The sequence below is a fragment of the Gorilla gorilla genome, chromosome 9, assembly GCF_029281585.2.
Source record: "Gorilla gorilla gorilla isolate KB3781 chromosome 9, NHGRI_mGorGor1-v2.1_pri, whole genome shotgun sequence".
Lineage (NCBI taxonomy): Eukaryota > Metazoa > Chordata > Mammalia > Primates > Hominidae > Gorilla > Gorilla gorilla.
In genome coordinates this window covers 26479494-26506537 of record NC_073233.2, presented here as the reverse complement: position 1 = coordinate 26506537, position 27044 = coordinate 26479494, and the positions used below count along the sequence as shown (strand labels likewise).

Sequence of the window (27044 nt, the reverse complement as noted above, 5' to 3'; positions counted from 1 at the left end):
CTAAATATCTGGATTCTTTACCTCCTCCCTGGTTGGGCCACTGTTGTATGTTAAGAGTTAGACACTTCATGTCGTGAGCAGTTGAGCCAGCCATGTGGGATCAATTTCACTGTGAACCCACAGGACTCCAAACCATGCCTTTTTTGTTGTTGCTATTCAAAGTGAATGCTGAGATGTAAGGTCACCTCCCACTGCCTGTGTCTGCTATGGATGTGAGCTGCAATGTGGCAGGAGGCCCCCAAGATTAGAAGGCAGCCTGGCAAGGCAGGACGGTCAGAATATGGGGCTGAAACTCCAACTCACTTCTTGGCTATAGGTTCCTTGGCACGTCATTTTCTCTGTTTTTTTTTTTTTTTTTTTCCACTTGTAAAATGGGAGTAAGAATACCTCTCTGGCATCATTTTGCATTATACTGAGTATTAGGGAAAGCATTTGGAAATTAGTAGGTACTCAATACATTAAAAAAAAATCCTTTTCATGCCAAGGGATCGACTTAGGGGGCTGGCTAGACACTGATGTTGCTTGCCACTCAATGTGTGGTCCAGGCACTAGAGCACTGGTATTGCCTAGGAGTTTGTTAGAAATTGAAGATCCACTAGATCCCTGGTGATTCATAAAGTCTGAGAGGATCTGAAATTCTACAGTTCTAACAAGCTCCACAGGAGTGGCAAGAAGACCTGAGAAACTGAGAAGATGTGGGATATTGATGGCATACTAGCCAAGATGGGTTTGCAAAGGTTTTGGGTTTTCCCTGCATTTGCTGCATCCAGATAAGACTGACTTGCTCTTAGCATGAAATAAAACTCCTATGAGGACTTGCTCTAGCACAGACAAGCCAAACCACTAATTTGAATAAATAAGCATCAATTTTATTGAATCATGAATAATTTAAGACTGGTACAATCATCAGCTTTATTCTCTATGACATGGGGCATGATGTCCAGCAGATCATTGGCAAATCCAAAAACCTCATGACAAATGAAAATTAAATAGGTAGGAAGAGAGAGAGGGGAGGGGAGGAGGAAGGGGAGGGAGGATGGAAACATACCGTACACAAAATACTCAATTCCTAGTTTTCTCTTTAAAAATGGCTAGAAAAAATTCATCAAAATGCAGCACTTTAATCAATTATTTACAATTTCTATGTTACAATGAAAAAATGTACATCTTATAGAACATATTTCATAAACTGCTCCACTGGAAACAACTAGATCAAAACAGCAAACCTTCCATTTAATATCCACAAAGTTGGATTATTTTTCCTTTTTGAAGTAGATTCGCCACAATCAAATTTGAATACAGAGAATTTTGAAGTTTAAGCATCAAACAACAAAGTAAAAGTCCCCAAGATACAACACAGATCTAGGCAAGTCTTGTTCCTGTCCCACTCCCACCCCACCCCTAATGAAACTTAAAAGGTATTCCCATTTCAATTATGGCCTGTATCATTCTTGGCGGTTTGGGAAGAGAACTTTTGGCTTCCATTGGTAACTCAACATAAATGTTGCATAGAATTTATATATTTCAAAATTGGCCTAACTGTAGAAAAGGCAAAATGGAAGCATTTCCGATAGAGCCCTAAATGAGTACAAAGTCACTTTGTAAAAGGTGAGTGACACTAAAGTAAAAATATGACCAAAATAAGAAATGTGCATATTAGACAACCCTGCTTCCCGAAACTTTAGGAAGGACATGGAGTTGTGAGTCACACAAGGGCTATGCTACTTGAAGTCAATGTTCACCAATCAGGCAACACTAGGTACAGAAGTCTTGGTTCTGAACCTGGACCCAGTGGGAGGGAAGTCTGTGGGAAAGGGGAGAAGAGAATGACGAGAGAGGATGTCATATTAAAAAAAGGTTTCAAACAATATTGGCAGGTGTCTACTCACAAGGTGATTGGAAAACTGCCCACGAGGAGAAGTCAACTTTACCTCCTCCCAAATTCACAGTACGCGAGTGTAGGGTCATTGCTGGGAGATAAATTGTCTGAGGAGGGCCACCCTTCAGGTTTACCAGAAATCTTAGGGTTTGGCCCCCCCTGGTCACAGGCTAAATATATGGTTTGAAAGTTTTATTAAAAAGAAAAACAGAACAAGACACACTCACACCCAGATGACTAATGAAGGCTAAGCAGAATAGTCTGAGTTTGCTGAGATTAAAGCAGGGATAGTGTTGAAAAGTTTTCCTTTCACTAGTGGGACACATTCCCCTTTTCTTTTCAAAGAGGAAGAACATGGTGTCATCCAATGTGAAGTGAGCAGTTTCGGGCCAAACTCTTATGGTAAGAAACTAAAAAAAGATGCCAAGAGACAAACCTTCAGAAATAGAAATGCAAAAGATGGAATAAAAACCCTGATCATTAAAACAGAGACACCTTCACTGGTGTCCAATAAGGATTCTCTTTACAAAACAGAAACAAACAACTCAAAAATTTACCATACTTTGTAATGAAAATACCAGTATGTTGAAGACACAGCAGACTGGGTTTCTATTAGAACAAGTATCAGCAAGGTCATGTAGACTTGTAGAAACTTTTGCCTTCTCCTGCACCAGACAGATCATTGTCCAGTTGGGTTGTCAGCTGGAGACTGATAAGAACCTAAAAAATGGATCTTTTTTTTTTTTTTTTCTTTTTCCCATGGTCACGCATTCACACAAATGAGTCTTTTGGATGAGAAAAGTCACAGCAACTTGAGTTCTCCTAATGAATAGATGACTTTTTAGCCCTGTTTGTTTCAATGGGGAAAACAATGACAAAAAACCAAACCCCAGGCAGGCACGACACTTATGTAAAATGAACACAGTTAGTACAAAACCAGTAAGGCATCACTTTGGGAAGGTCAGCACCGAAGAGGTCAGGCAAGGCTCGTCCAGACGGGGCTTCTGGGAGGGAGTGACCCTCACCCTTATTGAGCTGCGTCATGTTGGTTCTGAGGAAAGTGCAAGTCTTTTGCAGGGTGACCGCATCACCCCACCGGAAGCTGGGGCGGGGACGCTGGAGGTGTTGGTGTGTGTTCTAAACCCTCAAGGACGAGAAGGGAAGGCAAGGTCCATGGCTCACCCACATGTCGAGGACCAGGTCCTCATCCATTTTAAAGGACACAGATACCCCCAGCCCTAGCAGGAGGAGGCGAGTGTGTAGGACTGTGAGGATGGACAACTAAAAACCAAAACTGAGCAGGACCAAACCAAAACTCAACTCCTGCGGTTCTTACTTTCACCAAAGGACTGATTCTGACCAAGAGGGGAAGGGGGGAAAAAATCTTCAAAAATCAATGCATCAGAAAGGAAGAAACTCAACCTCATTTTCAAAAGGTAATCTGTTCTCCAAAGTAGAACAAGTCTCACTATACACAGTGTTCGCAGAAAAAAAAAAAACCTGATTCATTCATATATCAGAAGGAAAGAGACACATGCTGTTCTGCACTGACAGCCACATCCACTCGCTCACACTCTCACTCCGTCACTCACTCTCACGGATATTAATCAGAGGCTGATGGACCTGAATGGGGTGGTTCGATTGGAACAGGCAAAATACCTCTCGGGTAAGGAAAGCACCATTTAAAAAACATGAAAGCACGGTTTATTTTCTCCTAAGGTTTCCCTGTGTCGTAGCTCTGTAGTGCGTTGAACGTGACCAAAGCAAGCACCCTGGTTAGCACCAGTTCTCCCTGTGGCCGGCTGTGTGGGAGGGTGGGTGGCATGGCTCTGAGACCCAGTCTGGAGGGTCTGTGCTGAGGGGAAGCCGTGCTTCTCTGTGTTTCCGACTTTGCTCCAGTCTCTTCTGTCTCTGGGAAGCTCACGGCAGGATGCTGTTTGGTTTCAGAGCTTCATGTGGGTTCTCTTTTTTTTTTTTCTCTCTGTCTGTCTTTTCATTTCAACGGCGATGATCCTTTCCCGAGAAGTATCTTCAGTGTCTTAGGGAGGTCACAGCAACAAGGCAAAACAATGATTAAAGTACAACAGAAGGTAGTGCAGTTCTCGCTGTGGAAGGAAGCGGTCCGCAGGCAGCTGGCCCGGGATGCCTGCACCCAGGTCGAGGCTGAAGGATGAGGGGTCTCGGTGTTCCCGCAGCTCTAAGGCTGTGGCTGGGGGCTGGCTCAGGAAGTCATCTTCAGGGTGATGTGGGGGATGCAGGTGGAATGCGGTGAGGAGAAGAGGAGGGCACTGGGCTCCGGGCCCCTGTCACAGAGTGGACTCCAAAGAGGAGTCCAAGATGTCATCATGATGGCTGTTGCTGTTGGAATCGCTGTCATAGCTCTGGGGGCTGGAGTAGTTGGCTGCCTCCTGCAGCCTCATCAGCATGTTCATCTAGGGGAAGATTGGAGAAGCATGAGCTGCTTTCTGTCTAGTTGGCCGCCCACCCTGGACTCCTAGAAGGTCATGCCACCACCTCCAGACTCACCTGGGATAACAGCCCACAGTGGCGGCAGTGGACAAGAACATGGACTTTGGGCCAGGCTTCTAGGGTTCAAATCCCAGCTTCACCGATTACTAGCTGCATGACTTTGAACACATTACTTAACCTCTTTATACTTGTTTCTTTACTGGTCAAATGTGAATAATAATAGTACCTGCCCTATAATGTTATGGGTGGATTGAGTTAATATACATAGAGCACTGAAAACAAAATGATGCTCTCTATACATATTATATTTATTTTTTATTTAGGAGGGGCACACCTTTCAGGCATAGCCCTCGGCCTGGATGAAGGTGTGGCTGAGCATCCCTGCTCCTGGAACTTGGCATCAGCATCACTGACGTCGGAAGCACACGGGCCCCCTCCCACTTCGACAAGCATCAAACCCATCTCTTCTCCTTGCTCTGGCCAGGTCAGACTGGAGCCAACTGTGCTGCAGTTCCTGTGGAAGCCTCGGCAGGGAGGTGAGGGGGAGCACCAGTTACAAGCAAAGCCTCCGAGTGCAAAGAGCCTTCGCTTATGATTCAGGAATCTCTGGGCAAATTACCTAAGGTATCTGAGCCAGCAGTTCATCATCTGTGGAATGGGGAGAATGGCAACACTTCTCATAGGGTTGAAGTAGGGAATAAATTGATATAATGTGTATTAAACCCTTAGAAAAGGGGCTGGCCTGGCATATAGTAAGTGCTTAATAAATGTCATCTGTTGTCATCATCATCTAACTTAAAAGAGTTTAGCGACAGTGTTCTTGAATCTGCCCTTGTTTACATTCTATGGGTCACTTGTTTGGCAGTGGGGAGAGGGAATAAAAACTACTTTTATTTATAACTGTAAATTGTGTGTATGTATTTTATATTTTATATAGGAAGTAAGTCAGGAATATGGGGCCTCTCTGAGCTAAGGCCAAGATGTGGTGCAGCTGGGCATACAATCCAGCTGCCCCTCAGGATGCTTTGCAGAGTCTACCCAGATGCGCCAGGCTGCAGAAGCACCATCATCTGGTGTCCATCTGCACAGCCATAACTAGGGAAGAGGCAGAGCTGAAGTATAATGGACAATCCTTGGCAACTGGGATTACTTATTCACTCATTAAACACTCCCAGTATGTCCACAGTATATGGTTCTGGAACAAAAGCAAGTAAATTCTGTTTTCATGAAAGTCTCAGTCTCATGAGTGAGAAGCATTAATACATAAGAGAGCTATGATAATAGAGACACATGGCCCTGGGCAGAAAGAGTAGAAGTGAGGAGAAATACCAAATATCTAACTTGGTAATGGAAGTGGCTGGACTGGCACAGCTCACTTCTGGGGGCCTGGGGTTAGAAGGAGAAATCTGTTTCTGCATTTCCAAGAATCCTGGGTCTTACCTACACACCTTCTGTGTCCAACCAGTGATACAAATGTTACTGGCTCAGAAAAGATTGTTTAGGGATGGGCTGGCCATTCTTTCCTCTAAATATACTAAATTCTATTTTCTATGTAAGTTAAGACCTCATGAGTTTGCCCCTGCAAAAAATACCTCCGTGACTTTGGCTTTCAGCAATGGTTAGTTAACACTGCAAACGGCTGTTTAAAGTATGCTTCTTTCCTTTGTAAGACTACTGTTATAAATATTGCAAACTAGGTTGTACATGGCAACACAAATAATAAATCCTTTAAAAATACAGTTCCCACTGCAATCTTCAACAGAACCACAGCTACATCCCACCAAACAGTAGGATGGCAGACAACCTGAATCGCCTATTAATATTTTCTTTTTTTAATCTAGGGACTTAATTAGCTGCTAGGAATAGAACAGTAAATCAGTTGTCTTTTAATCCTGCTACATCTCTTATAATATTTTCTTTCATTAGGTAATGTAAATAATATTCTCTGTTATGTTTTCTTTTTGCTATGCCTGCCAAGAAAGCTTGGGGCTAAATTTAAGGCATGACAATAGTCCTTTAACCATGGGAGGTTTTGGTATATTTGCTTCCTTTTTATTTTACTGGGCTTTTGATTTGTTAGGTCTAATTTAGCAGTGTGACTCTGTGTGGGTCTTATATTGGTAGAGTACTACAATTGATTAGAAATACTACTGTTATTGGCCCAGGTGTTTCTTTTGTTTGTTTGAGACAAGGTTTGGTTCTATCAACCAGGCTGGAGTGCAGTGGCACAATCTTGGCTCACTGCAAACTCTGTCTCCCAGGCTCAAGCCCTCCTCCCACCTCAGCCTCCTGAGTAACTGGGACTATAGGCGTCTGCCACCATGCCCAGTTAATTTTTGTATTTTTTGTAGAGAAGAGGTTTTGTTACGTTGCCCAGGCTGTAAATGCTCACCAAAAGTGCTGGGACTACAGGCATGAGCCACCACACCCAGCCCGGGTGCTTCTTCTTTTTTTTTTTTTTTTTGAGACAGAGTCTTGCTCTGTTGCCCAGGCTGGAGTGCAGTGGCGCACTCTCGTCTCACTGCAAGCTCCACCTCCCGGGTTCACGCCATTCTCCTGCCTCAGCCTCCCGAGTAGCTGGGACTACAGGTGCCCGCCACCACGCCCAGCTAAATTTTTATATTTTTAGTAGAGACGGTGTTTCACCGTGTTAGCCAGGATGGTCTCGATCTCCTGACCTCGATCCACCCGCCTTGGCCTCTCAAAGTGCTGGGATTACAGGTGTGAGCCACCCCAGCCTGGGTGCTTCTTAAAGGGCCTTTATTGTTTTAGCAACAGCCGAATAAATAAGAAGCTTAAACAGTGTGAAAGACTTAGCTCATCTCAATGGCCATGGGACTCATATTCAGGCCTCCTCCCCTCTGTGAGTCCCTGCTGCCCTCAAACCTCTCCCTGTTTACCCTATCATTTGCCTTGGGCTTCTGGTCCTTAGCAATCTCTTCCTCTGTTCTGCTATTGGTAGGAGAGATCAAAGTAATAGGATAGTAGGTAATAGAGGTGGCATCCCAAATCAGAGGGCAAAGTGTTGTATAGAGACAGTAGGTATAAGAACACTTAAGGGGAAAAATCAATTCTTAATCTTTTATCTAATACCAGAAAAAAATTTCAGAGGAGAAGTTTTTAGTGAAAAACTAAAACCACGGAAGAAAATATTGGCAGAAATGGCCCAGTCATTTGGGTCCAGCCTTCCAAAGCAAGGCTGGATTTAGTCACCTTTGTATTTCCAGAGGCTCTGCATCATACCCAACACACAGTAAGTGCTAAAGGAATGCTGAGCTGCTCTGGTGGCTGAGGACTCACCAGCGGGTCACCTTCAGCATCACTGGGGGGCATCTGCTTGCTTGTCGATCCCTCCCGAGGCATGGAGTAGCCGTCGAAGCCGACATCCTCAGGCCGTAACTGCAGCAGGGGAGGCCACTCGTGCTGTTGTGGGCTGGCTGCCCATGGATATGTGTCCATCACCCACTTGGCAGGATCCTCCCAGGGGGCGCGCCTTCCATAGAGCTGAAAACAGGCAAAGAAGGAACAGTCTGGAAGTGGCCCAGATCTCTCTTGTAGCCCCAGTTTTGCAGCTTTCTGAAAAACTCCCCAAATCCAGCATCATGCCTTCCCTGATGGAGTAATTCCACTTCTATTCCATGCTCAGGAAGTCATCCAAGATGCAGACAGTTCGAGGTGCTAAGGCTGAAGGCAACATGACCCAGTGGTCTAGAATACAGGCTTTGGAGTCAGGCTGATCTAGGTTCATGTCTCAGCTCTGCCACTGACTCACCGTGTGACCCTAAACTCTGAGCCTTGATAATCCAACGTGAAAAACTGGCTGTGGGGGAAAAACAATGACCTGATTTGAAGCATTTGCCAACATCCATGGTACAATCCCACCATGACTGATTTCAAACCACTGACATGATGTCACTGGATGTGGAGTTGGAAAAAGGTGCTATCAGCTTTCAAGAGCCAGCTCTAGTACTCCATTTGGTGCATCTACCCAAAGAATACTGCCTACATACCTTGGGTTCTGGGCACCAACACTGCAGGCAGAGGTCACAATGGCCCTGGCTCAATATTTACTTTGATTTTGTATTGAGACAAGGTTTTGCAATGTTGCTCAGGCTGGAGTATAGTGGCCTCAATCTCCCGGGCTCAAGTGATGCTCCTGCCTCAGCCTCCCAAGTAGCTGAGACTACTTGTGTGCCACCATGTCTGGCTAATTTTTAAAACATTTTTTTTAAGAGATGGTATCTCTCTATATTGCCCAGGCTGGTCTCGAACTTCTGGGCTCAAACAATCCTCGTGCCTTGGTCTCCCAAAGGTCTGGGATTATAGGTGTGAGCCACTGTGCTGGGCTGGTCCTGGCTCAATAAAACCCCATTTCTTGAAATGGGTCTGACTCTCACAGCCTCTATATAGAAGTGCTACTCCTTTTCAAAACAGCAAATTGCTAACAGAGGTTGCACAGAGGCAGTGAAATTATGAGGGCTTCTCTCTTGTCATGTATTTCTCAAAATTCCATAATAGCTAATTGGCTCTTAAAACAGTAAACTATATTATCACTTAATTTTATGGTAAGATCAACACCATGCCTCCAAGCTCCTTTTCTTAAGCCTCAATTATCTAATGGTAAAATGATTTTAGTGACCATTACTAGCAATTTCAAGAAATACATACATTCTTTGAAGAACAGAAACCTAGACTGGACCCCTTCCCAACACGAGGCTCTGTATATTACACAGCTAGGTATAGGCTTTATATTTTTCTCCTTTAACACCACCACATCTTCCAGCTGACTTTGTGCCAGGTACTGTGAGAAATGCTTTACGAATACCTTGCTTAACCACCGTGCAACTCCAAGAGGAAGTACTAATACCCGTGATTTACAGATGAGGAAATAGGCCCAGGGAGGAGAGAAGCCAGAATTGGAAACTAAGTGTGTTCAATTCCACGGCCCACTAGTTTGGCCCACTTGGTCCATGTGGCAGGACATGCTCACAGCCAGGGCAGTGTCACCTGTAGTTCTGCAGAGAGGACTCTGCAGGGGGCCTTAGGGCACAGAGACTAAAGACTCCCGTGGGCCACCACGGCTGCAGTGTGTCTCTAGGGTGGCCACGGCTGTCTGTCTGTCTGTCTGCTCCCCCTGCCCTCCCGCGAATCCTGCCGTGGAGAGGGTACAGAGAGCAAGGTGCTGACAACAGTGCGAAGCTGAGCTCTGAACCAACAAAACCACGTCTTTCCAAGGGGAAGGAGCTGGGGCCACCTAGCCCCACCCCCTCATTTACCAGATGGGCCAATCAAGGCCTGAAGAGCAGAGCCCGCTGAGAAAGGCTGTCAGGCAGAGCCCGATTTGAACCTAGAACCTCAGCTTCCTTTGCCAGGCCTTTTTCCTCTCCACCCCTCCTGACTGACACCACCTTGAACAACTCTGAGTCATGTGAGCCACGTGACTCAGCCAGACCCGGAGCAGGGAGACGTGGAGCAGGTTGTTGGCCAGATATCAGTGTGACAGCCTGCTGGGCTCATTGTCCCTGCCAGCAGTGCCCATACTCCCATGACTGTCTGTGCCATCTGGGACCTCTAGCTATGATTTCTGTCAGGTAAGCTGCCCACCCTGCCCCTTCTCAGATGGGCTCATCTCTCTGTATTCGTGGCTATCACCCCCTCTGCTTAAGTCATGCAGCCTCCTATGACTCATTGCCTTCCCAGACACCAGCACTCCTCCCGTCCTGCGCTCTGGCCCAGTCTGTTGCTAAGTCTTCCTTAACCTGGGGCAGGAGTGAGTCTCAGGCCTAGGAGCTCAGTCTGGCATTTGAAAGGCAATTATTGTGTGAGCAGGAAGGAATCGTGTGAGGGGCATGAGTTTGTGTGTATGTGGGCATGTGTCTCAGGGCAGAAGAGAATGCAAAAGTGGGATATTTGGAGCAGAAGAAGGCTGCTCCACATTAGAACCATTTGTGCAATTTTGAGAAGTTTCTCCCTCTGAGGTCTTTCCCTGTGGAAACTGGGCTGCATCTCCCAAGCCAGACCTCACATGAGGCTGAACCAAACCCTCACAGCTACTGCTTCTGTGACAGCTACTGCTTCTGTCTCCACACTACAGCCTGGATGAGGACAAGCTCAGGGCTGCAGAATCACAGAGGCTAGAACTCCTGGAGCTGAACATGTCCTCAGAGATTATCTGGCACCATGGTTTTCAAACATTTGCTCTTCATCTCTGGTCCTCAACTGAGTAGACTGGGGAACTTTTGGGCTTCATAGAAACCAGCCTGAAAAAACACTCTTCTAGTCCAAACTTGTCAATTTATAGATGGAGAACCCAAGGCCAAGAGACGGGAGACCTGTCTGGGGTCTCAGAGCAGGCTGGATAATCCGATAAATGGCCCCACACTCACTCTGCACTGTTCCTGTTCCCTGCAGGCACCAAGCCTGCCCTGGGCACAGAGAAAGGTCTTTTGAGTTACCCTGCAGACTTTAGACACTTTGGCAAGTGTTTCCAATGACAGCTCCAAAGGGAAGCAGGGCTCAGGACTGAGTCATAAGACAAATGCACATTAGGTACATGTTAACATCATCTGCAAGAACAGAAAATATTTTTACAAGCCTCCTCACTTGTCACTGGACATGTTCAAGTCTGGGTGATGAATGGCTGGGTAAGTACTGTGGTAAGCAAAGGAAACATCATAAAGCTCCTCAGCTCCACTGCAGGCCCCGAGGGCAGCAGCAGAGACATCTGGACAGACAGACACAGAGGGGAGGACATTCACTTTCCCTAAGGCAGGAGAAGGAACCTGGCATCCCCACTGGGTCAGGAAAAATGGGAGCAGGGAGCTGAGACATTGAAAACTAAAACCTGGGCCACTGTGAGCCTTCTGACTGTGGGATGCAGGGGGCTCCTGGGAGGGTGTGCACATCACAGAAGGATGCATCGGCTGCACATTCAGGAAGGTCCTCCAAGCAGTTCAAGTGCATCTGCACATACACGCCCTTGCAGTGCTACCTTATGCTCACTAGAGGGCGATATCATGTTTCCTCCTGGCATGGGTGTACCTGTGGGAGGGGCTACCTGGAAGCCATCCTCATCCCCTGATGACAGCAGGTCTCCTTACGTTCCCACCAAATCCATACTACCATGGGCAGCCCTCCATCCCAGCTCCTGGTGCACAGTAGCCCTGTCAGAACCCATTCTAGGGACTCCACCTGTTCTCAGCCTAGAACCTCACTCTGAACTGCAATGTGCTCACTTCATGGCCACTTACCTGGGTTAGGTGAGGGGCAGGTGACCCTAGAGTAGGTGTGGACTCAAAGTAACACAAACGAGAGTAGGGAATTTTAATTTTTTAAAAATAAAGGAATCCTTTTGTCAAATGAAATCATAGGGAGAACTCCACTCTATAAAATTCAGTATTTGGTTCCCCAAGCCACCTGTGGCTTCTCAGTGGAGTGATGGGTGTCCTCAGGATAGCCTGAAAATAACAGAAGTAGCCAAGGGGCCAGCTAGTCCTGGGCACCAACACGCACTCCACCATACCCTGCTGAGTGGACATGGTACGGGGCAAGAACGTCCGTGAGCCTCAGTTTCCTCATCTGTTAAGAGACTCACTGGGCTGTCAGAACTAAATGAGATCATGCACGTCGGGCCCCTAATGGTGCCTGGCAAGTAGCAGGCCCTCAAAAAACATCACCAAATGTTCCTTCAAAACCAGAGGCATGAAGAACACAGCAAGCTTCCCCAGGAATCCGCAGAGTCTATACGGTCTCCTGGGCTGATCAGGATGGCGAGGTCACAAGTTTGGGGCATAGTGACTCACTTTTGGGCCACTTAGTGGGATGCAAACTCTGGCCGCCTCCCTTTGCAGCTCCACACTCTTGAAAGACTAACCTTCAAATGACCTCTAAGCACAAAGCAGTGATGACTTTTCCTGCCTCACACTGAACTAGTGAGCCTTGAGATTGGAGCATGTCTCTGCTCTCTGCCCCAGATGGCTGGGGCCTCACTTTCCCATGGTGGGAAGGACGCCCAATGATCCTCTATGATCAGCTCCATCAGCAACCTCTCCTAGGTGGGAAGGGGAGTTCCTTTCCAGCCATGCCCAGAAAGCCTTCCTTTAGGTTCAGGTCCAAAGGAGCAGGGCCTTGGCACCGCCAACCACTGTTAACCAGTGAGGGGCTTGCTCAAGTGCAGCGCAAGGCTGGAGCACAGACAGGCTCCCTGCTTCCTGGTTAATGCCTTCCAGGGCAGGGGAGGCCTTTATTCAGCAGAGCCAGTGAGTTCTTCCCAGTGACTCTGAGGTTCACTCCCCTTCCTATACCAGAAGACCACATTTAGAGCAAAGATGAAGCAAATGGGAGAAGGTGAGGTGGAATCAGGGGCAAACAGTCCACCTCATCTGCCTGCAATTCTCTTTGCTTTTCTTAAGCAGCTTGGGTTTCCCAGAGGTGCTGGGCATATCACACTCCCTGGAAGCCATCAATGAGAACAGAGGAGAGAGGCTTCTGAAATGAGACAGACTGCAAGAATCCAGCAGGTAGGAGATGCTTCCACTGGTCCCAAAATAGGAATGACTGAGTGGTTGTTTGGGTCTGTGGTCTTAACAAAACCATTTGATTAAGGACTAAACTATGGTCAATTTATCCACGCCAGTGGCTTTACCTACCTAGGGAGGTTCCACTGCAAAGATCTAAAATCATTCATACCTTCTTGTATGAAAGCAGCAGTTGATAGAGCTCTGCTAACCAATGATTTTAGGCTGGCCAAAAGTTGCCTAATTTCTTGCTTTTTTCCTGCTTTCACAATACACTTTATTAAATATGCTGACTTGAATTTGCAATGCGTATGCCCCAGTTTAGTGAAATACATCACAAGAGGCAAAATACTTTCCTTTTCAAGCTCCCTTTGTCCTGAATGCCTCTGAAGACCATCATTGCTGCTATAAATCATAGATAGAAAATAGTTGAATACTCCTCAGTTCAGCCCTATACAGAAATGACAAACACTGACTGCAGCCATTAACTTGTATTTGTCACACATGTGCCTGTGGGTACACACCAGTCCCTGCACCCTCCACAGGCCTACGATAGCATCTTGTGTCTCCCACTGTCCAGTACCAAGGAAACAAACAAGCTCTTGGAAACCTGGCTACCAAACTGGTTTCTGGATTATTCAGCCACATGTGATGTCTGCTAATTATTCACTGTGAGTGTTAAAAGCCTACAGAACTTCTTAGGCTGCCTCCAGGCTCAACAATAAAACTATCCCAAGTTCCAAATTAATGGTAAGCTTCCAGTTAAACCCTGGGTCAAGTGAGAAGTAAAGAATTTTTGCTTTCCGGGCTGGGCACAGTGGCTCATGCCTGTAATCCCAGTACTTTGGGAGGCCAAGGTGGGTGAATTGCTTGAGGCCAGAAGTTCAAGACCAGCCTGGCCAACATGGTGAAACACAGTCTCTACTAAAATCCAAAAAAAAAAAAAAAAAAAAAAAGCCAGGTGTGGTAGCACACGCCTGTAATCCCAGCTACTTGGGAGGCTGAGGCACGAGAACTGCTTGAACCCAGGAGGTGGAGGTTGCAGTGAGCTGAGATTGTGCCACTGTACTCCAGTCTGGGTGATAGAACAAGACTCTGTCTAAAAAAAATAAAAAGAATTTGTGCTTTCCAACTGCTGCCAGGCAGGAGGAACTGGCAGCCTTATGGGCCCCAAAGTTCCTAAGAGGGTAGGGGTGCTGATGTCAGGGAAAGAATGCCACCAGCCTCAGGGCTAAGAACCTGGAATTTGACCCAGAAGGCATGGATTCAAATCCCAGACCTTTCAAGCTTCCCTTTTATAAACTTAAGCACATCATTTATTCTCTTTGAGCCTCATTTTTTCTCTTAAAAATGGAGTAAAAAACCAAATTTCTGTCCAAGGCTAATCCAAGGACTAATCCAAGGCTTAACCCAAAAGGCAGATAGGAGAATATTTTGCAAACTGTGAAGTACTACACATGTGTATGGTTCTACTTCTCAGGCACTCACGATGCTGAGCACTTCCATTTCATCCTTGCAACAAACTCTTTGTGGCAGAATATCAATGAGGGCTCTGAGGCACAGAAAGGCTAACCAGCTGGCCTGGGGTCACAATGCTAATGGGTGGAAGAGCCACTTGCAGCCAGGTGTGTCCCTACACTGCACTACACTGATGAACTCCCAGGTGAGGGGTTGTCACCCCATGTCAGTCAGATTCCTGGAGGAGGAAATAAAGACAACTCATCTGGTCACCAGAACAGTCCCCCTCAGCTTCAAGGAAGCCAGCAGGGGTGTCTTCTCACCTGGAGTCCTTCTCTGACGGCTTCCAGGAGATAGGGGATAATGGAATAGTTCCACAAGTCGGTGAACCACACTCTCGAGCCGTCCACATCGATGGGGCACGACAGGAAGAGCCGGGGGCCTGGAGACCACAGTGAAAATACATTAGCACTCAAATGGGCATGGGTGATGGGGCATCAGGTGAAACCATGGTCCGAGCACCCTTCACAGGAGGGACCCTAGACGTTCTGAGGGATGGCAGGGCTGAGGCCTGAACGCAGGTATACTAGCCCTGGATGGTGGCCACAGAGAAGGACACTCTGATCCCTGATTCCACCTGGGGGTCTCCCTCCTCCAGGAAAGGCTTTATGGGGAAGATGCTCACTGTGGCATCACTAATCTTGATTTTTTAAAATGGAAGCCCATGCGCGGTGGCTCACGCCTGTAATCCCGGCACTTTGGGAGGCTGAGGCAGGTGGATCACGAGGTCAGGAGATCGAGACCATCCTGGCTAACATGGTGAAACACCGTCTCTACTAAAAATACAAAAAAAAAGAAACTAGCCAGGCGTGGTGGTGGGTGCCTGTAGTCCCAGCTACTCGGGAGGCTGAGGCAGGAGAATGGTGTGAACCTGGGAGGCAGAGCTTGCAGTGAGCCAAGACTGCGCCACTGCACTCTAGCCTGGGCAACAGAGAGAGACTCCATCCTAAAAAAAAAAAAAAAAAAAATGGAAGCCCATGACTGCAAGTCCAAAAGAACAGAAACAGTTAAGCAAATGAGGGTACATCTACATTTTATCATTTTGTAGCCTTTAAAAATAATTTTTAAAACTGAGTAATTGGCTGGGCATGGTGGCTCACACCTGTAATCCCAGCACTTTGGGAGGCCGAGGCCGGTGGAACACCTGAGGTCAGGAGTTCAAGATCAGCCTAGCCAACATGAAGAAACCCCTTCTCTACTAAAAAATACAAAAAAATTAGCTGGGTGTGGTGGCGGGCACCTGTAATCCCAGCTACTTGGGAGGCTGAGGCAGGAGAATCACTTGAACCCGGGAGGCAGAGGTTGCAGTGAGCCAAGATCACACCATTGCACTCCAGCCTGGGCAACAAGAGCAAAACTCTGTCTCAAAAAACAAAAACAAAAACAAAAAAACAACAACAACTGAGTAGCAACAGAGAATGCTCATGAGATAGTGCTAAATGAAAAAGGATTTTTTTTTTTTTTTTTTTTTTTTGGAGTCTCACTCTGTTCCCCAGGCTGGAGTGCAATGGCGCAATCTCGGCTCACTGCAGCCTCCGCCTCCTGGGTTCAAGCGATTCTCCTGCCTCAGCCTCCTGAGCAGCTGGGATTACAGGTGCATGCCACCACACCCAGCTAATTTTTTGTATTTTTAGTAGAGACGGGGTTTCACCATGTTGGCCAGGCTGGTTTCAAACTCTTAACTTGAGGTGATCCATCTGCCTTGGCCTCCCAAAGTGCTGAGGTTACAGGCATGAGCCACCATGCCTGGCCAAAAGGAACACGTTATATGTATGCTATGATTGCCACTTCATAAAGCATATATATATATATATCTTTTATATATACACACATATGAACAAGGACAGAAAAAATAAGCTCAAATTAAAATTATGTCAAGATGGTGGGATGGTTAGTGATCTTTTTTCTCTGTTCTAAATGTCCAGCTTTCAGAAATGCTGATAAAATTTTATTTTTCAAGCAAAGCCAATCCCAGAGGGTAGCTTCAGCTTGGGGGAACCCTGAGGTGGGAGCTCTTTAGTGAGCCAGCAGTTTCTACATTGGGCCAGGCTGGACACATCTCTCTTCTGCAGACCACTAGCAATTTGGGGTCTACCTGGTCTGTGACTGTCCCTCTGCCCCCCTTTCTATCTTTATGGACAGTCCAGCTTCTGCTGACTGTGCCTGCAAAGTGCTGTCCTGGCCAGGGCCCAGAGGATGGGCACCTGAGGATGTCAGCCCGCCCCCCCGACCCCAGTCTCCCACCCACCGATGGTGACGTCCGAGGAACTGTGGGCCTCCAGGAAGCGGTTGAGGTGATGCCAGACCTTGGGAATCCAGTCAATGATTTTTACCAGCTCCACATTGCGCATCCGCCCACTGATCTCTGTTTCCATGAGCTTCCTCCTCAGGAATCGGCCAAGGAAACCCTTCACAGGCTCCGTGTGGTTGGCACAAAGCACCCATCTGGAGGAAGTCAGAAACACTTTTCAAGCTGATGATGGTGATCCAAATGATGGCTGACCTCAGGAACCAAAGCACGTTAGAAACAGAAGGTGTATATGCTAATGCAACAAATTGGATTAGCTATGCACCGAACACTGTTCTAAACATTGTAACTATGTATTAACTCACAGTTCCTGATACCAACCCTCTAACATAGATATTACCTCCACCTCCGTTTTACAGACAGAAATGCTGAGGAACAGACAGGTCATGTAACTTTTCCAGGATCAAACAGCTAGTTAATTGAAGAGCTAAGATGAGAACCAAGAAGCCTGGCTCCAGAGGCTAGGCTCTAACCACTGAGATAAACTGCCTCTTGTGCTTGATGTCAGGCCCGATGCTAGGCTATGGAACTATCACTATGACTAAGACACAGTCCTGGTTCCCAGGAGCTCACAGTCTGGTGGAGGAGGCAGACAGGCAAAGAAAGAAATGAAATATGATGAAGCCTAAGGGAATCAGGGAAGGCTCCCCAGAGGAGGGGATGTCTGGGCTGAGACTGGACAGATAATGGGCAGCAACATAAGGAAAGGCAGGAGCAGTTGTTGGGGTCAGGAGTGGGGTGATGCTGCAGCCTTTGCAAAGGCATGGGAAATAGCGTGGATGTTTGGGGAAACTACCAGAGGTTTAGTGTAACTGAAGTTCATACTTGACCTGCCAACCCACGGAGTCTGGATTTCATCCTGCAGGCCATAGGGAGCTGGAGCTACTGAAGGACTTTAAGCACGAGAGTTCTATGGTCAGATGTGTACTCTAGAATGCTCACTCTGGTCTGGCTGCCACAGTGCAGAGGATTGGCTACAGAGTGCAGGGGGAAAGCTGCAAGCAGATGTACCGGCTAGGTGATGGCAATGGTGTGCTGGGTGATGATGGGGCAGTGATAGGGGGAAAGAGGAGGATGATGGACTTGAGGGATAATTAGGGGAAAGCATGAACAAGACCAGGACAGCCTAAATGCAGAGGTGAGCCATGCTCTCAGTGTGCTGGAGGAGTCAACATTTCTCTGGTAATTACATTCAGACCCACTTTCAATAGATCTCCCTCAGAGATGCCCATAGAATGGCCAGTGGAAATGAGCCGGGGGTCCTAGCCCAGGAGACAGCTTCACATCCACCTCTAATGGCCCAGGCAGGAGAGGTGGAGTCAAATGAGATTCAATATGGGGCAAGGGGTGTTTGGTGATGTCAATCAGGCAGCAATGCAATCTAGCACAACCGAGGTGAACAGCCCCTCCCACATCCTGGCCATGAGAGAGCACTAGCGTGGTGCTGTGGCAGCGGGGCAGGGAAGACAAGCTGGTAGGGAGTCACAGCAGCTGGGACTCGAGGGCCCACAGACCCAGCTAGGTGGGGACATTTTAGGTAAAAGCTGTCATTGCTCATGTTCACTTGGGACAGAGAGACGCCACTGGAAACAAGCAGGGCAGCAGGGTCACCTGCAGTCCCTTCCAGAGCTGCCCTCTTGACCCTGTGACAGCAGGACTCAGAGGCAGAGACTTGATTGCAAGTTCCACTCTGCCACTGACCAGTGTGTGACCTCACCCAAGTCACTTAAGTCTCTGGGCCTTAGTTTCCCCATTTGTAAACTGAGAGTGGTGAATGTAATTACTTGAGGCTGAAGTTAAAATTAAATGGATTAAGCTGAGAAAAATGCTTAACAATACCTAGCACACAACACATACTCAACACAGGCATCTCTACCCGCCCCTTCTTGCTTTCCTTCGTTGTGATTCCATTGTTCAACTGGACAAGGGAAGGGAAAACTGACCTGAAGTTATGGTGAAGCTGCAGGTTGGGAGTCGAAGAGGTAGCCTGGTTCATTGTGCCAATTATGTAAGGGCTGCGGATAAAACAAAGGAAAAGAAAGCTGTGAGTCCAAGCCAAGCTAGAGAACAAGGTGGTCACAGAGGCCCATGGCCCTGTGCTTCCAGGCCAGTGGACAGCTGGCTGCCTCCCACTCCCAACCCTATGCGTGTGCACAGCTTCGCTCCCACACCGGCCCCGGGCCACCTGTGTGCACAGTGCCCCATCAGCTGGCAGCACTCTCTCCCGGGGGGCTATGAGGTCCAGAACCAGCCTTTACCATTTGTGGTACTTGCAGTTGAGCAGCCCATTGAAGATCTCGCCCAGAGAGCTCACGTGGTGTAGGTTGTCCAGGATGATGACGAGGGGCATGTCCACAGCATTGTTCTCACTGTTGCACTGGTCAGCAAGGTTGGACAGGTACTGGCGCAATTCCTATGGTGGCCAGGAAGGCCGAAGGAGAACAAGTTGGTAAATGCACTCAGTGAAGACACACCGCTCAGAGCCTTTGCCTCACCCAGGCCAGTGGAGGCAGAAAGGCCCTTCATGATTCTGCGCTGTAAACACATTCTGGGTGCCTGCCTATTACAGGGCACTGGCTTGGTGCTCAGGGGATGCAGAGTGGGCATGGGATGAGTTAGGACTGGGTCCTGACTTCCAGTATTCACCTGATGAGTGAAAACCTTGAGCCTGGGGTAAAAGCACAGCACTGTGCTCTGTATGTATGTAGCCTGAGAGCTACATACACAGAAGCCCTCTACACATCAGAGCAGCAGAGGAGTCAGACACACACTTAAGTCATGCTGAGTAGTGCTGTGGCAGACACAACACACAGCACTGGGGAGACAAGTCTATATGCACCGGGCTTGGGGAAGTCCTGCTGAAAGGGCAGGCTTTGTATTTAACCTTGGAGAATGGGTGGGGCATTGGCTCAGCAGGGACTAGAACACAGCCCTGCATGCCTGGGGTAAGGGATGCATGTCAAAAATGGAAGAGGAAGAATAATGGTGCATCAGTAGAAAAGGCTGAAACGGCAAGGTAAGGAGCTGGCAGAGAACCTAGGATGGCTGCCTGCCATTAGTGTCATAATGATAGCTGGCATCACTTAGAGCCAGGCAGGGCTTTAAGGGCCTTACACACAGGAACTTCCGTAGTCCCACAATAACCTAGAAGGTGAGTACTATGATTACGTCCATTTTACAGAGGAGAAGCTGAGGCATGGTATGATAAGGTGCCTGGCCTGAGAGTGCACAGCGGGTAAGCAGTGGGCATGGGTCAGACCTGGGTGCCTGCCCCAGTCTGTGTCTTCACCACACTGGCCCGTCTTAGATGCTAGCCTGCTTGCTCAGGGGGTAACATCTTCTCCATCTCCTACCAGCACCCAGCCACCCTGGGCCTCCATTTTAAGTCAAAATATGTCTTGTTAGCAGTAGAAAAAGCCCACCTTTTAAAGTGGCTAGTTCTCTTGGTCCCTCTTCACTGCGATCTCTGGGCCCCAGGTATGTGGCTCTCCATGCCTGCGGAGCCTTCACTTACTGGTCCCAGGAGAAGTTCCCTAACTCACACAAAGGCTCTCAACAGAAGAGCTCTGGGTACTTCTCTCTTGTCCTGCACCTACATCAAGTTACTTGGGGAACTTGTAGATGGTGCAGATACCCAGCCTCAAACAACCTAGTGAAATAGATCATCAAGAAGTGAGGTCTAGGAACCTGTATCTTCAAGCACGCTAGGTGATCCTTAAGGCGAAGGAGTCATTTCCAATCCACCTTTGGTTCTCTGGCCCCTTTGCATAGGGCCAGCTAGAGTGAATTATCCATCAATGCTCACTAATGCATGAATGAACAGGTCTGAGAAAGCACTTTCCAACTCTCGGCTGGGACCAGGTCAGGCTCCATTCAAACAGGTTTCCATTGCTCACTGTGAAGCACGAGCCAAACTATTTGCTGGCCACAGGGCTCTAGAGTCCAAGACTTTGACTTGAGCTTCAGTTCTACCACTTAGTACCATCTGAGTGGCCTTAGGTGCAGGACCAATCTGCTTCAAGCCTCTGTTTCCTTCTCTGTAAAATGGGGATGGTGACAACTACTCCCCTGAAGGTATTGCTGTGAGAAGGTGTTTGCTGGTGATGGGGCAAACAGTCTATAAATGCGGGCTTCTATTATTTTTATTATTGTTATTTTTGTTATTGGTGTTATTATCGTTGTTCCACAAAATATTTTACTTTGGAAAATCAGTAACACCCAGTACGCACATGATAAATTCTTGGTAAATTGCAACAGATGTATCGTAGATAACATTAAAGAACTACCAGCACTGAGCATCATAAATGAACTCAATCAGCTTAACCACAGATGGAACTTCTTTTCTGCTAGCCCCCTCTGGACCTCTTTCACTTGGCTTTCTAAAACCACCCAAGGATTGTTGATAGGAAATGCTGCTTTCCCTTCAGGCTAGTGGTGATATCATCAGTTTTGAAAGGGCCAAAAAATACAGCAGACTCAGAATGACCTCCTCACCTTGCTGGACTTATGGTCCACATTAAAGGTGGCGATAACCCCGTCTGTCAACTCCCGTCCCTCTCGAAGCACTATATACTCAGACAGCCGGTTGGCCAGGTAGGTTTTCCCAGTGCCGCTGGGGCCAGAGAGAATGATCCGACGGTGCTCTATCAGGAGGGAGACGTAGCGCTGCAGGATGGGCTTGGGAATCAAGGACTCAAACACCAGTGAGTCCAGGCTGTTTTCTGCGAGCCCTGCATTTGAGAGAGACAGGAAGCATCTGAAGCCCTGTAGAAAAGGCAGCTCTCTGTGCTTGCCTAACTGGGACTGCCAAGACCTGAGGTTATTCCTCTCCTCGGCAGTCCACTCACCTGAGACTCCTGCACACCCAGGAACACTGGAGGCTGAGAGCAAAGTGCTGCTGCTCTAGGAAGTCACCTCCCTGTTCATCAATGCCATGTGCTTCTGTCTCCTGTCTTGGCTAACTTCCCAGATTCAAACTCACCTTGAACATTTTGGCTCTCAGTCCCCATCTGTCCTCTGCAGAATTCATGAGGCTCTGGGGTCTATTTGCCTGTCCGGATTTACTATACTTACTACACATACACACACCCCTCTAGTATACTATACCTATGGCATCTGCCCAAACCAAACCTGAGTCCTGTCTGTCACAACCCTGAGGTTGCCTCTTCACCCTGCTCCCTCCCACATACCAGGTACCACTGCTATCCACACTAAGATGTGCCACGAAGGCAACAGCACTTTTATCTTTAAAAGGAGGAAAAATGCAAGGCGGGATCATTTGATTCTGGAATGTGAATACTGGCAGACCTAGCCTGAAATGTTGTTAGCTGGGACTCTTGGTCCTCAACAACATCAAGTGGAAACTTATCCTTCTCCTTTCCTATCTGGGACAATGTCATTAATCAGGGTTGTTGGCTTCACAAGGGGTATCTTTTGGATACTGTCTCTAAGAGAAGATCTATCCAAGGTTAGCTGTCCAGAACCTCAGGTCATTGTTAAAAGGTACTCTCAAGAAACCAGCAAAATTAATAAAAAGTAAACTGAAGAGTATGTACTGTTTTATAATAGCATATTCCTTCTACGTACTCAGTCACTGCTAGCACATCCCCCCAATGCATCTACATCTAAGTGCACAATGACTCTTCCAGAATGAACATGACAAAGGCCCCCAGATGCCTTATCTGCTAGGGACAAGCCTAAGATTTTCCTGCTACTGAGCTTGATGTAGTGTACACTTGCTCAAACCTCAATGCAAAGTATGGAGTGTAGGGTCTCTAAATTTAATAATAATAATAAACACAGGAAAAAACCACTAGAACACCCTCTCTGTATATATATGTACTGCTCTGTTTCGGTCTTCTGCCATAAACCCCACAGGAAGTGACTATTTTGCACAAGAGCTCACTTGAGGAAATGCAAAGTCAAACCCCCTTCCCCTGGTACCACTGAAGTGAATCACTGCAGCTCAGGCAACTCTTTCAGCTCAAATCCTTGAGTGATTTTTAGTGTCTTGAAGGCATAAGTTTTAAGTACTCTAGGAAAGAGAAGAGTCAGGTGTCACTGAAAAATAAACCTGAGCTGATCCCTTGAGGTGCTAAAACTTGATGTGCTGACAGCAGCGACGGATCAGGGTCTGCAGAGGGGTGGCACGCTCCACTAGAGGCAGATAATCTTGTTACTTTCTAGAGAGGCTTGGCCTGGTCTCAGCAATGGGCCATTCCTTTTACTCCTCGGTCCTTTGTAATGCTCACAGGTAAGACCAGCATGTGAACAACGCATGCTTGGCAGGAGGGATGAAATGCAATTTGAACTCAGGACATAAAAGGCTCTCCTTAAAGGGTTCTTGTCGAGGATGATTGTTCCAGTGTGTCTGGTACTCCTTCCTGCTTCCTCTCATGGTAGAACTCTTCTTTCCCATGGGGAGCTCATTCCTGGTGGTTCAAGTGGAGCCAATCCAGCTCCTCCACCAATTCTCCTCCACTGGTCCAGCTCTTCCACCAACCCAAATGGATGGGCTGGTGACCAGGCTCGGACAAATCCTCTCCCTGGTCATAATGACCAATTCAGTGATGGGCATTTGACCTACAGTGGGCCAGAGTCATCCCTAGGAATTATCTGTTACATTTTCCCAAAAATCCCTCTTTCCTTCAGGTTCCTAAGCTAGAAGAAGGAATTGGGCTACCAGGGGCCATTTCATCAACCATGTGCAAAGAGCTCAATAAATAAGCACAGCCGATGGGCAAAGCTGAGGCAGGCCTGGTCCTGATTCACTGTCTGAGCACCTGGATCCAGCTGTGCTTGAGGTGTACCCCTGGATTGCCCAGGGCCAGGAGCCCATACGTTTCCTTTTTTGCTACAGCTACTTTTGAGTCTGTTTCTGTCACTTACAGTCCAAAGGCACAATTGTGGAATTTCACTTGCTAGCAGGAGAAGGCTGTGTGAGGCTCAAGCAATATGTACCACTTGCCACCTGCAGAGCAAGATCTTAATTCCTGCTGATGGAAAATGGTGGGGTGCTTGTGGAAATTCTACCAACCAGGAAATACACCTTGCATCAAACAACTGCAAAACTGCGGTCAAGAGCAGTGCCTTTCAGGAAAGAAAGAAATGAGACAACACAAAAGAATGAGCCTAGTACAGTATTTATGAAAGTCTATATTCAAGTGGTACAAAACATATAGGAAATGATAGGGTTTTACAATCAAATAAATTTGGGACAGATTGGATTAAACAGCCTTTTTAACAGCAGGAGTTAGGACATTGAATGACAGAGCCTTTGATGTACCAGTGCACTCCTGTCCCCTAAACACAAATGGGGATAACGATGTAGTTTCCCAGAATTGCATGGCAGTGAAGCTTTTTTTTTCCTCAGTGAACTTTGTGGGCCTGGAGTTCTAAGGAATCCACTGGCCTGGGGCTTAATATCACTAGGTAATGAGAAACTGGAAGCTCTAGCAGCATCATGCGTGGGCACAAGCTTCAGCAGTTTCATCAGGATGCTCAGAGTGACTCCTACAGCCTATTGCAAGTCGTGGTTTTCCCATCTGTAGAACGGGACTGCATCCAAAGCTTGCTGGCAAGAATAATTCATCAGTATTGGTAAAGCCCTATTTCAACAGGGTTATTAAGATTCCATCATCTCAGAGTCATAAGGCTAATGGGATCTTTTGTTAGATAATTGCAGCAATAAACTGAAATGATTTTGTTTCCTAAGGTGGTTGAAAAAGCAAAAGACGGTTCAACTTGCGTAGAGTAACTGTGGTAGAAGGGAGAAAAGCAGCCCACAAATATATGCACAAACAAAACTGGGGCCACAAGTGCCTATGCCAAGTCACAAAATGAACACTGCAATTCCTGAAAGCTCCGACCTCTGCAACAAGCTCAATTACCTTTCACAGTCACTGAGATGGTCGTGTTCTCTCCAACCAGATAGCCACAAGGAAGCAGCTCCGGTGTTTCGGAAGTGTTGCTGCGCTTGATTTCTCCAATGCTGTAGCCAAGAACACTGTCTGAATTCAGCCCTAGCTGACTCACTGGGTCGACATGAATGATGTATTCCTGGAAAAAATAAAAAATAAAGACCCCATCAAAGATGTGGCTAAAATCTGCCCATGACTCATGTTTTCACTGGGTGATTTATGATCATACTCTCTTCTTTCTCAGATGTCTGAGTTGAAATTGAGCTGTGGGATGAGGGAGAGAAAAACTGACTTTCTAAGGGGATAATGCCCGAGTACCACAGGCCTCTTAAAATACAGATTTATTTGGTTAGCAGTGGAAGAAAAAAAAAAAACCCCTAACAAGGTTGTGAACGTTTAGTCTGGATGAACCAAGCACGGAAAAGCTAGGCTGCTTTTCCTAAGTTCGGCTGAAGTCTTGAAGACATCAGGGCCTGTGAATGGTGCTGGAAAATTCACGAAAAAGTAATTTTGACAGGAAATCTCTCTTCCATCCCCTTCTTTTGGCTCGAAGATCATACAAAGAGATTAAAATGCAGACTGCTAGAAAAAATCACCTCTAGATCTTTGAGAAGGAAAATGTGTGTTTAATTTGGAAAGTGTTCCCTCTTAGTTGAGTGAACAAAAGGTTTTAGGTTAGTAAATATAGAACTAAGGTCCATGTACTAGGAGGTGACTGCACGATGACTTAGGTGGAATCCCAGTAACAGGCTTTGCATGGTCTCATTTCCTCACTTACTATGATGCCAGTGCGTCTCTTTTCAGCCCAAACTGTTATTCTAATCCAAGGATGTCCCAACTGCCCATCACCAGAGATAAGTTTTTGGCCTAGGTTGGAGAATCGGTCCATCTAAGCCATTCATATGTCTTCTCTGGTCTCATTTCTATAGGCTGGCTCACCAGGATGGGGACCAATCTCCAGTCAAAAAACAGAATTTTCTCTGTATGAGGCTACCTGGATCTAGCTGTTAGAAAGAAACTATAGTGTACTATTAGGTTGTTGCAAAAGTAATTAAGGTGGTGCACTTACTTTTGCACCAACATAATAGTTAAGTTAGGTTTTGAAGTCAGACCAACTAAACTGGACCAACGGGGTCTAATTCTAGATCCATGACCTTGAACAAATGCCCAACCTGACCCTCACTTTCTTCACCTTTAAATGGGATGATATAAGGGGCTTGGCATAGTGTCTGGCACAAAAAACATGGGCTATTACTACTACTCAGGGAATATGATTAATGAGCACTTATAGTTGTTGACTTACTTCAGGACAATAGAAAAAATGTACCAAAAGCTTCCTTCAAATCACCGTGTGTTTCAAGGTTCACCTTGGTACTCATTAGTTATTTATCCCATGGCAAACACCCAATATAATGATGTGATTAAAAAGAATAGAGAAATAAGTATGGCAACATCCTTGAGCCTGGCCATCAATCAGACATTAATGTCACTCGTAAAACAAATCAAAGACTCTGAAGTGCTGGCACAGGATACTGGGAAAATCAGATCAAATCCCCCAAAATGAAGGCTAGAAATCTGATGTCTAAGCCCTGGCCACAGATTACATACTCCAAAGCATATGTCCTAAGACACAATTCTAAGGTGAAAAGAGAGTTGGACATTAGCAGTTCACTGTGAGAGGATCAAAGAGTTGCTCTGATCACACTCACTAGCTGGCCCACCACTGCAAAGGGCAGACAGAAAGAATTTGGCCGATGACCAGTCTGTACTTACCATTGTCCTTCCATTCCCTTGAGAGCCAGGGAACAAGTTCCAGCAACATAAACATGTAGGGAAGGGGACAGGTCTGAGAAATGGCCAAGCTCAGGACATCAACCTCTCTTTTCCTCCCCAGGCCCGGATGCCCATGTTAGGTAGTATGCTGTAGCCGCTGTCTTGAAACACTTACTTTGAACAGCCGTCTAACCACCCCATCGAGCACATCCCACTTCGTCTTGCCACTAACTCCAATGCAGCCAATAAGAAAGAGGTGTGGTCTGGAATCCTAAGGGTAAGGAAATGTACACAGGTGAAAAACAGGTGGATCTTTTCTGACTCAGTTCAGCAGAGGACTCAGGTTGCCTTAGAACTCCGCCAATGGTTTGAGAGGGGAATAAAAATCCTATTTGTATTAATACCAGGTATAACTTAGGTGGAAGTAATAGTCTTCATACCTTTCCCTGCTTTACTGCTAAAACAGCGTTCCAAGAGTCAGGAAGAGAGGATTTCCTCTCTGGAATATGGAAACTTTTGCTAAGTAAATGTGTCAGACAGGGCATAAATCACATATTCCTTGTATGGAACTCTCTCCACATCTGTCTAGCATCTCTCTCTTTTCAAACCTTGCTTATAAACTCACCTCTTCCAGGAAGCCTTCAGTGATTAACCCCATCAGG

The 27044-nt window shown here is 46.8% G+C and overlaps 1 protein-coding gene across 10 annotated transcripts in view; it reads right to left on the bottom strand.

The window, feature by feature from the left end:
- Positions 1 to 847: 847 nt before the first annotated feature.
- Positions 848 to 27044, bottom strand: part of NAV2 (neuron navigator 2) — a 775852-nt gene continuing 749655 nt past the window's right edge. For 9 of the 10 annotated variants that reach the window (XM_055356422.2, XM_063711041.1, XM_063711042.1 and 6 more), the window contains 9 exons: positions 26558 to 26653; positions 24580 to 24748; positions 21185 to 21420; positions 18949 to 19103; positions 18634 to 18705; positions 16631 to 16827; positions 14646 to 14764; positions 7649 to 7852; positions 848 to 4311 (listed from right to left, as the gene is read on the bottom strand). In XM_055356422.2, coding sequence (XP_055212397.2) covers positions 4186 to 4311; positions 7649 to 7852; positions 14646 to 14764; positions 16631 to 16827; positions 18634 to 18705; positions 18949 to 19103; positions 21185 to 21420; positions 24580 to 24748; positions 26558 to 26653 — 1374 coding nt within the window. In that variant the 3' untranslated portion in view covers positions 848 to 4185. Of the gene's footprint in view, positions 4312 to 7648; positions 7853 to 14645; positions 14765 to 16630; positions 16828 to 18633; positions 18706 to 18948; positions 19104 to 21184; positions 21421 to 24579; positions 24749 to 26557; positions 26654 to 27044 lie in introns of those variants that run through there. The other variant, XR_008669893.2, reaches the window with a different exon arrangement.